General features: G+C 47.9%; 1 protein-coding gene across 1 annotated transcript; it reads left to right on the top strand.

Annotated features, from left to right (window-relative positions):
• Positions 1-1,087: 1,087 nt before the first annotated feature.
• LOC142472988 (protein Wnt-9b-like) lies at positions 1,088-11,137 on the top strand. Its single transcript, XM_075580134.1, is given in 5 exon segments — positions 1,088-1,206; positions 7,557-7,813; positions 8,828-9,093; positions 9,739-9,985; positions 9,988-11,137. Coding segments are annotated over 5 exon segments (1,056 nt in total). The 5' UTR covers positions 1,088-1,129; the 3' UTR covers positions 10,197-11,137.
• The last annotated feature ends 270 nt before the right edge of the window (positions 11,138-11,407 follow it).

Genomic DNA, 11,407 nt, shown 5'->3' on the forward strand with positions numbered 1-11,407 from the left:
TTATTATAATGTCAGTATAGGTGACACAGTGTCACAGACACATTATTATAATGTCAGTATAGGTGACACAGACACATTATTATAATGTCAGTATAGGTGACACAGTGTCACAGACACATTATTATAATGTCAGTGTAGGTGACACAGTGACACAGACACATTATTATAATGTTAGTGTAGGTGACACAGTGACACAGATACATTATTATAATGTCAGTATAGGTGACACAGTGACACAGATACATTATTATAATGTCAGTATAGGTGACACAATGACACAGATACATTATTACAATGTCAGTATAGGTGACACAGTGTCACAGACACATTATTATAATGTCAGTGTAGGTGACACAGTGTCACAGACACATTATTACAATGTCAGTATAGGTGACACAGTGTCACAGACACATTATTATAATGTCAGTATAGGTGACACAGTGTCACAGACACATTATTATAATGTCAGTGTAGGTGACACAGTGTCACAGATACATTATTATAATGTCAGTGTAGGTGACACAGTGTCACAGATACATTATTATAATGTCAGTGTAGGTGACACAGACACATTATTATAATGTCAGTATAGGTGACACAGTGTCACAGACACATTATTATAATGTCAGTGTAGGTGACACAGTGACACAGTGACACAGACACATTATTATAATGTTAGTGTAGGTGACACAGTGACACAGATACATTATTATAATGTCAGTATAGGTGACACAGTGACACAGATACATTATTATAATGTCAGTATAGGTTACACAGTGACACAGACACATTATTACAATGTCAGTATAGGTGACACAGTGTCACAGACACATTATTATAATGTCAGTATAGGTGACACAGTGTCACAGACACATTATTATAATGTCAGTATAGGTGACACAGTGTCACAGATATATGGGGATGGAATGTCTCACATCCCTCAGGCTGCTCCAGGTGAGGTGCAGCCCCCGCCCCTTTCCCCCCTGACAGCCAATCAGCACGTGGGTGTGTCAGCCCCCCAGCCAATCCGCGCGTGGGTGTGCCCCCCCCTTAAAGCGTGGTGCTGGTGCTGGTGGGGCCAGTGATGAGCTGGAGAGGAGAGATGCAGCTGCACTGCTGATCCTGCAGCATGCGACTTGTGGGTGTCCTGTGTCTGCAGCTCCTGCCCGTGATACACCTCCTGCACCCCACCGAGGGGTACTTTGGGTTAGATCTCACCCCCTCTCTCTTATATACCCCCCCTGTCTCCTATCTGTATACCCCTCTCATATATTCCCTTCCCATATATATATATATATATACACACACACACACACACACACACACACACACACACACATACATACATACATATATATGTACAGGTATGTATGTACTTTTTATTTTCTTTGGGGTGGTGTGCACCCATTACAATGTGGCAGCACTCATAGACATCATTGCAACACTATTTTAAATCAGTTTTGCGCACCTTATACGTCTTCTTTATATATATATATATATATATATATATATATATATATATACACTCTCCTATATGTACCCCTCTCTCATCTATAGTTATACCCCTCTTTCTTATCTATCTCACTTATTTATTTATATCTTATCTATACTCATATTTCTTATCTATATTTATCTCTTATCTATACCCCTCTCTCAGCTATACCCCTCTCTCTTATCTATACCCATCCCCTTATATTACATTATATATTATATTATATTAATATAATTATTATTATTATATTACATTACAGTATATCACCCCTTGCTCTCTTTCCATCTCTCTCTCTCTTAACATCTCTCTCCCCCTTCTCCCGTTTTCTCACCTTTTCTCTCTCTCCCTCCCTATCTTTCTTTCTCTCCCTCTTTCTCTCTTTCTCTCTCTCTTTTCTCGCTTTCTCTCTCTCTCCCTATCTTTTTCTCTCTCCCTCTCTCTTTCTTCCCCTCTGTCCCCGCTCTCTCTTTCTTCCCCTCTGTGTCCCCTCTCTCTCTTCCTTCCCCTCTGTGTCCCCCCTCTCTCTCTTTCTTCCCCTCTGTGTCCCCCCTCTCTCTTTCTTCCCCTCTGTCCCCCCCCTCTCTCTCTCTCTCTCCCGTCTCTTTGAGTCTGCGCTGTCACTTCATACCCAAACGCTTGTCAAGATCCATCTAGTTTTGTGCTGAGATCAAGAGAGCTAAAGAGATTATTATAAGGAGGAGAGATTGCAGAGTTTAGAGATTAATACTCCATGACCTGTCTGCCTGACCATTTCATCTGTATCACATGCCATATTAAATTGGTATAGCCTGCGCTGAGAGAGAGAGACCCAAGAGAAGAGAGAGACCCAAGAGAAGAGATAGGGAGAGAGACTCTGACCCAAGAGAAGAGAGACCCAAGAGAAGAGAGAGAGAGACTCTGACCCAAGAGAAGAGAGAGACCCAAGAGAAGAGAGAGAGAGAGAGAGAGACCCTGACCCTAGAGAAGAGAGAGACCCAAGGGAAGAGATAGGGAGAGAGACTGGTCCAAGAGACGAGGGAGAGAGGCTGACGAAATAGAAGAGGGAGAGAGAGATTGACGAAAGAGAGACTGATCCAAGAGAAGAGAGAGACCCAAGATAAAAGAGAGACTATCCCCCAGAGGAGAGAGAGAGAGGCTGACCCAAGAGAAGAGAGAGGGTGAGAGAGACTGACCGAAGAGAAAAGAAGAGAGACTGACCCAAGAGAAGAGAGGGAGAGACTGACCCAATAGAGAGAAAGAGAGATAAAGAGAGACGGGAGTGGGGGGAAGAGAGCGAGAGAGAACCCGACCCAAGAGAAGAGAGTGGGAAGGGGGAGAGAAAAAGAGAGTGAGACACAAACCTAAGAGGGAGAAGGAGAGACTGCCCCAAGAGAAGAGAGGGGAAGAGAAAGAGACTGGCTCAAGAGAAGAGAGGGAGAGACTGACCCAAGAGAAGAGAAGGAGAGAGACTGCCCCAATAGAGAGAGCGAGAGACTGACCGAAAAGAGAGAGTGAGAACAGAGGGGGGTGGGGGGGGAGAGAATCTGAACCAAGAGAAGAGAGGGGGGGAGAGAGAAAGAGACACACAAGAGGGAGAAAGAGAGACTGACCCAAGAGAAGAGAGCGAGAGAGGCTGACCAAAGAGAAGAGAGAGAGAGACTGACCCAAGAGAAGAAACCCGAGAGAGAGACTGACCCGAGGGAGAGACTGATCAGAGGGAGAGATAGAGAGAGGCTTACCCAAGAGATGAGAGGGAGGGAGAGGGACTGGTCCAAGAGAGAGGGGGTGAGAGAGACTGACCAAAGAGAAGAGAGAGAGACTTACCTAATGAGAGAGAGAGAGAGAGAGAGAGAGACTGACCCAAGAGAAAAGAGGGAGAGATACTGACCCAATAGAGAGAGAGAACGATACTGACCAGAGAGAGAGTGAGAAGAGAGGGGTTGGGAGAAACTGACCCAAGGGAAGAGAGAGGGAGATAGAGAAAGAGAGAGACTCAAGAGGAGTGAGCGAGAGAGGCTGACCAAAGAGAACAGAGACTGACTGGTAGAGGAAGGGAGAGAGACTGACCCAAGAGAAGAGAGAGAGTCTCACCCAAGAGAAGAGATAGAGAAAGAGACTGACCCAAGAGGAGTGAGCGAGAGAGACTGACCCAAGAGAAGAGAGAGTGATACTGACCCAAGAGAGAGAGAGACTGTGCCAAGAGAAGAGAGAGGCTGACCTAAGAGAAGAGAGAGGGGGAGAGAGAGACTGACCCAAGAGAAGAGAGCAAGAGAGAGACTGCTGCAAGAGGAGAGAGAGGGAGAGACTGACCAGAGGGAGAGAGAGAGAGGAGAGGGAGAGAGAGAGAGAGAGAGAGGGAGGCTGACCAGAGAGAGAGACAGGGAGAGAATGTCAGAGTTAAGTAATGTATATCTAGTAACTAACTGCAAGTTATTGTATCACAATTCGCTTGTTAATATTTAACAAAATAAGCATATCGTGTCTGGTTATAAAAGAATATGGAGCCAGGGCACATTTTCAGGCCCAATACAGTAACAATAACAGCCGGGCTAATATTAATTATTGAGATTAAAGTAGAGAAAACATTTCAAAACCTTAAATGATTATTTTGTTTTAAATTAGTAATACTAATATGTATTATTAATGTAATAATAATGTGTTAATGAGGTTAAGGTATAGAAACACCTCAGAGTCTTTTTAATATATATTTCAACATTCTATTCCGAGTTCAACAAATATTGATGAAGAAAAAGATATATATATAATATATATCAAATGGAAATATTACTATGTGCTCATCTGCATGTCTTAGACAGGTCTGCAGCCCCCGCCTTTCACCATTATCACCCAGCACACAGCTCTTCCACTGCAGCAAGGGATTCTGGGAAATGCAAATGAGCACACAGTGCCACCTTTTGCTTCAAAACCATTAACATGGTTCCCTATAGGCTTAAGCTTGCTGCATGGTCACAGCTTTGAGCACAGCCAGGGTTAAGGTGCATAGCCAGTAAACCCACCTGCCATAACTTAACTAAGTATGTATGTAAAGTATATATATAGAGCGTTTTTTTGTGATAAAATACATGACACATGATCAGGGCGACATAATAATATCAGTAATACAAATCTCTCCCGGTTTTATGCTATTCTCTGAATATAGTGCTAAACAACTATCATATCTTATATATTTATTTTTTATAATAATAGCATGTTCTTGTATAGCGCTGCTAGTTTTACGTGGCATTTTACAGGGACATTTTTCAGGCACAATTATTATAATTATAACACATATATATATATATATATATATATATATATATATATATATATATATATATTTTTTTTTAACTTGTCATCTTTATAATTTAAGATGTGAGAATATAATATTCCATAAAAAAAATGACTTGGTTCTTAGAATTGGTTGAATTCTGACCCTTTGTAAAATAATGTGTAATCATAATAAATATATATATATATATATATATATACATGTAGAGGTATCAGTACCGTGTTAGCCGAGCTTCAATAATCAAAAAAATAAATAGATGATACCGTTCTGTGGCTAACGAAATGCTTTTATTTGTGCGAGCTTTCGAGATACACTGATCTCTTCTTCCGGCGATGTTACAATGAATGAAGCAAAAGGTAAACTTAGACACTGTTTTTAAGTTTACCTTTTGCTTCATTCATTGTAACATCGCCGGAAGAAGAGATCAGTGTATCTCGAAAGCTCGCACAAATAAAAGCATTTCGTTAGCCACAGAACGGTATCATCTATTTATTTTTTTGATTATATATATATATATATACACACACACACACACACACACACACACACACACACACACACACACACACACACACACACACACACACTGGTTGACAAATCACCCAAAAATCTACTCGCCACCTAGTACCAAACGTGTGCTGCTTGGGCCAATATTTACTCGCCCGGGGGTTAAATCCACTCGCCCGGGGCGAGCAAATGTATAGGTTTGTCGAACACTGTATGTATGTGTGTATATATATATATATTCTCAATGCCTGGCACACCCATTTTTTATTATTATACTCGTATTAATGATATTCACAATGTCATCATATTTTCAGCACTGCGTCCGTGTATTTCTTTCAAAGGGTTAATCTCTGCCGTTCCCTCAGTATTCTGTGTCTCTTCTTTCTCACACAATTTCCCTTTCCTGTTTTTTTTCTCTCTCCCTCTCTCACACTCTTCCCCCTCTTTCCTCTTTCTCCCCCTTTTCCATCCATTCTCACTAAAGATGCCCCCCCCTCGCTCTCTCTCCCCTTCCTCTCTATCTCTCCCCCTCTCTCTCTCCCCTTCTCTCTCTCTCCCTCTCCTCTTCCTTTCCCATGCTTTCACTCTGTCTCTCTCCCTGTCTCTCTCCCTCTCTCTATGTACCTCTTCCCCGTCTCTCTAGTGTATGTATCTCTCTCCGTCTCTGTCTTTTTCTAACTCTCTCTCCCTATCTCTCCTTTCATCTATCTCCATCTCTCTCCCTCTGTCTCTCTCCCTGCCTCTCCCCCTCTCTCTATGCATCTCTTTCTCCCTGTCTCTCTAGTGTATGTGTCTTTCTCCCTCTGTCTTTTTCTAACTCTCTCACTCCCTGTGTCTCTATCTCTCCCTGTCTCTCACTCTGTCTGACTGTCTCTCTCTGTCTCTCTCACTCTGTCTGACTGTCTCTCTTTGTCTCTGTCTGACTGTCTCAGTTATTAGTGTCGTGCAATTTATAACTAGTGTTAGTAACTATCAGTTATTAGTGTCATGTTATTTATAACTTGTGTTAGTAACTTTCAGTTATTAGTGTCGTGCAATTTATAACTAGCGTTAGTAACTATTAGTTATTAGTGTCATGTTATTTATAACTAGTGTTAGTAACTATCGGTTATTAGTGTAATATTATTTATAACTAGTGTTAGTAACTATCAGTTATTAGTGTCATGCAATTTATAACTAGCGTTAGTAACTATCAGTTATTAGCGTGATGTTGTTTATAACTAGTGTTAGTAACTATCAGTTATTAGCGTGATGTTGTTTATAACTAGTGTTAGTAACTATCAGTTATTAGCATAATGTTATTTATAACTAGTGTTAGTAACTATCAGTTATTAGTGTCATGTTATTTATAACTAGTGTTAGTGACTATCAGTTATTAGTGTCATGTTATTTATAACTAGTGTTAGTGACTATCAGTTATTAGTGTTACATTATTTATAGCTAGTATTAGTAAATATAAATTATTTGTCTCCTTTTTTTGGGCCACACAGAGACATTACTTTTTAACGAAATCACCTTAATATCTGTACGCCCAGCGCCGGCCATTTCTGGGTACCAAAACCTCTCAGAACAAAAACGCACGACTGGCGCGAACGGCGCAGACGGAGAAATAGACGCAGCATTAGATTTCCGTGCTTAGACGCTTAGGGCTCCAGAATGATGTTAATGTCAAGAAAAAAATATTGTATGTGTTGGGGGGGGGGGGGGCAGATTTATACATGTATTAACTTAGGCTCATATCGACTAAATGGTGCTAACAACGGTAACTCCCACTCAAATGAACGTGAGTTTCGACGGGCTAAGGATTAGCCCCCTTTTAATGAACATGGGCCTTAGAGAACCCCCATAGTACCACCTCCTTGGAAGATGTACCCGGCATTGCTATATAAGGCAACATGGTCAAACCCAACGAGGCGTTTTTAAAGGGTCTTAGAACCAAAAGTGACACGTTTGAAGAGGGGAAACGTCCCCTTTCTCAACACAATAGGATTAGGCATTTTTTCCCTTTAAGGTGCAGTGAGGTTTTTACAGTGCACTTTACTCTGGTGATCAGACTGTTTGGCAGCCCTCAAAATCCTCAACGCTGAGATTCAGTGTTCCCGGAGGAAAAGAGAAACACACTCATTTTTTTCTTCTTCTTGACGCATTAGCCAAACCGTCACGTTAAAGGGTGGGCCGATGTAACCCCCTAGAATAGCAGAGGGGGTCGGAAGCATGCTCAAACACACCCTACCCCCCTAACCTGTTTCCCCGTCCCCTCCCTCCCCTCCCCCCCACTTTCTTCCCCAGCCTGACGGGCAAAGAGCCGTTATCTCATTACCCCGCCGTGCCCCCCCAGGCCGGCGCGGCCGCCGGCAGGGCCCACCTGAAGCAGTGCGACCTGATGCCCCTCACCCGGAGGCAGAGGAGGCTGTGCCGGAAGGAGCCGGGGTTGGCGGAGGCGCTGCGGGAGGCCGTGCGCTTGGGGTTCGGGGAGTGCCAGTACCAATTCCGGAGCGAACGCTGGAACTGCAGCCAGCAGGGGAGAAGCAGTCTGCTCAAGAGAGGTAAGGGGGGTGGGGGGGGGGGGTGCTCAGATTCACGGGGCGGGGGTGTCCAGATCCAAGGGGAGAGGAGTGCCGAGACCCACAGGGGGTGCCCAGATCCAAGGGGAGAGGAGTGCCGAGACCCACAGGGGGTGCCCAGATCCAAGGGGTGGGGGGTGCCCATATCCAAGGGGTGGGGGGTGCCCATCCCCCACCCCCCTTTCCTATCACTCTTACCCCTTCCCCATCCCCCTTCCCCTTCTATATCCCCCTTCCCCTTCTATATCCCCCTTCCCCTTCTATATCCCCCTTCCCCTTCTCCATCCCCATCTGCCTTCCCCTTTCCCCATCCCCCTTCCCACCCCCCCTCTCCTTTCCCCATCCCCCCTCTCCTTTCCCCTTCCCCCCTCTCCTTTCCGCATCCCCCCTCTCCTTTCCCCACCCCCCTCTCCTTTCCCCATCCCCCCTCTCCTTTTCCCATCCACCCTCCCTTCCCCTGCCCCTATCTTCCTTCCCCTTGTATTCTCTCTCCCTTCCCCTGCTGTACTCTAACTGCCCCTCTCTCCCTGCCCCTCTGCCCCCCGCCCCTCTGCCCGAACCCCGCCCCTGTCCCTCTCTGCCCCCACCCAGAGAAGGAGCGGCTCAGTGAGTAAAGACCTTGGGGCAGTCACTTTATCTCCCTGTGCCTCATTCGCCAAACATATAGATTGTAAGCTCCACGGGGCAGGGACCTGCGCCTGCAAAATGTCTCTGTAACGCGCTACGTACAACTAGCAGCGCTATACAAGAACATATTATTATTATTACCCCTGCCCCCTCTCCCCCAGCCCCCTCTCTTGTGTTCTCTCTCCCTCCCCCACACCTGCCACCCCTCTCTAACCCTGCCCTGCCCCCTCCCTTCAACAGCCCCTTGCTCCCCCCACCCCCTCTCCCCCCACCCCTTGCTCCCCCCTCGCCCCTGTTCCGCTCACCTGCTCCTCATTGTACCCCTGACCCCCTTTACCCCCCGAGTAACCTCCCCCCCTCCACCGGCAGGATTTAAAGAGACGGCCTTCCTGTACGCCGTCTCCGCCGCCGCGCTCACCCACGCCCTGGCCAAGGCGTGCAGCGCCGGGCGCATGGAGCGCTGCACCTGCGACGACTCGCCCGGCATGGAGAGCCAGCGGGCGTGGCAGTGGGGGGTGTGCGGGGACAACCTGCGGCACAGCACCCGCGTCCTGCAAAGCTTCCTGGGGCAGAAGAGAGGCGGCAAGGACACGCGGGCAACGGTGGATCTCCACAACACCAACGCTGGCATCAAGGTGAGCGGCAGCCGCAGCGCCCAGCTCCCCCCCCTCCCCCCCCCCACTATCCGGTCCTGGCGATGTGTCCGGGGGGGGTCGCAGATTGGGGGGGGGCTCTGAGGAGCAGCATATATGGGGGGGCTCTGAGGGGCAGCAGATATGGGGGGCTTTGTGGGGCAGCAGATATGGGGGGGCTCTGAGGGACCGCAGATATGGGGGGGCTATGAGGGACAGCAGATATGGGGGGTTCTGAGGGGTGGCAGATATGGGGGGCTCTGAGGGGTAGCAGATATGGGGGGGCTCTGAGGGGCAGCAGATATGGGGGGGCTGAGGGGCAGCAGATATGGGGGGGCTCTGAGGGGCAGCAGTTATGGGGGGGGCTCTGAGGGGCAGCAGATATGGGGGGGGCTCTGAGGGGCAGCAGATATGGGGGGGCTCTGAGGGGCAGCAGATATGGATGGGACAGCAAAGACTACAACAGTTTGGGGTGAAATTGTAGGGTGAAAAGGTGGGACATTTATCCACCCGACCATGTTCCTGGAAAGTCCTTCTGCCAGGCGTCTCATCGAGCGGGGAGAGAGAATGACAAACTGGGGGCCCCTTGTGGATGATATATATGGGATATATATATATATACTGTATATAGTTTTGCTTTCTTCCTAGGCCGTGAAGAGTGGGTTGAAGACGACCTGTAAGTGCCATGGGGTGTCCGGCTCCTGCGCTGTCCGTACCTGCTGGAAACAACTCTCCCCGTTCCACGAGACGGGCTCCATGCTCAAGGTCCGATATGAGTCCTCCCTCAGGGTCCTCAGCACCACCAACGAAGCAGTGGGCGGCCACGAGACCCTGGGACACTCGTTCGCCGGCCGTTTCCCTCGCTCCATCGACCTGGTCTACCTGGAAGAGTCTCCAGTTTCTGCCGACCCACCCGCTTCTCGCCGGGCACGGCGGGGAGGTCATGCTCCCGGGAGACCACTTGTGAGAGCATGTGCTGTGGGAGAGGGTACAACACACAGAGCCGGCTGGTCACCTTCTCGTGCCACTGCCAAGTACACTGGTGTTGCCACGTGGAGTGCCAGAAATGTATCCAGCAGCAAGAGACGTATACCTGTAAGCCATGATCGGGTAGGGTGGGAGACCTTCAGATGTCCCTAACCCTTCTTACGCCGATATCTACCATCAATGGAACAATGCATGGTGGCAGGAGGGCAGAATGCCACCAGGACTTGAACAGCCAAGGATTCTAAGGGCGCCAAAGAACAACTCCACTCACGGTCAAGACTTGGCCATCCTCTTGGTGAATGTATCATGCCTTCATCAGGGCAAAGACCTGTTTCCACAGGTCGAAACCCATGAAGCCGGTTTAATCCCTACCTCCATCCAACCTTTGGCCAACCAATGGACCCAACTAATTGGTTTCCTTTACCCGTTGAGTGTCCCAAGATGAACCATGAACGTCATAACAGCCGGGACGCCAGAGGACAATGCCGTACAGAATAGGTCTTGGTAGAAAGCTCGTTTTCTGGGGGTGGGGGGGGGAGGGGGGAGGATGACGGGGATCGCGTTCAATGAATAAGCCGGGGGGGAAGTGTGGCCCTCGACCACGCGATGGCTACACCAAGCCATCGCGTGGTTGAAATGGGTCACCGCCGGAGCGATCATCACGCCACACCACAACTCGTGGTCCTGCAGCGCACGGACCCCCTGATAGTGCAATGAGGCACATTGCAGTTGGGTAACCATTGAGGGGATCCGGTCCTTGAGTGCCTTATTGCTGATATAAAGGAGCTGCTCCTTGTCTACTCCCTCTCTCCTCCCCTCTATCTCTACGTCCCCCTTTCCTCATCTAGCCCTCTCCCCCCTCACTTCCTCCCCATTTCTAACTCTCCCTCCCCCTTTTCCCCTCTAACCCTCGCTCTCTCTCCCCTCTTTCTCTCCTCCTCTCCCCTCCCTCTCTCTTTCTCCCCGCCCCCTCCCTCTCTCTCCCTGCCCCCTCCCTCTCTCTCTCTCCCTCCCCCCCTCTCCCTCTCTCTCCCCCCCCCCTCTCCCTCTCTCTCGCACAATTATGTAACATTTCTCTTATTTCAACGGACACTTTCTCCCCCCGTTTTCTCGGATGACGGTGCCCCCCCCCCCCCCCCCCCCGGAACAAGAATATTTTTCTACCTCGTATGTACAGCATTTAGGAAACAAAATAGGAACATTTTAAGAATATTTAAGTTATTTAAACCCCCAGATATTATCCCCGTCAAACACCAGCAATAGCCACTGATCCCACCCACTTCCTACGTCTCTGCGTCCCGCAGGGAGATGTATATAGTGAGCTTTTCTA

This window comes from Ascaphus truei, chromosome 23 (genome assembly GCF_040206685.1).
Source record: "Ascaphus truei isolate aAscTru1 chromosome 23, aAscTru1.hap1, whole genome shotgun sequence".
NCBI lineage: Eukaryota > Metazoa > Chordata > Amphibia > Anura > Ascaphidae > Ascaphus > Ascaphus truei.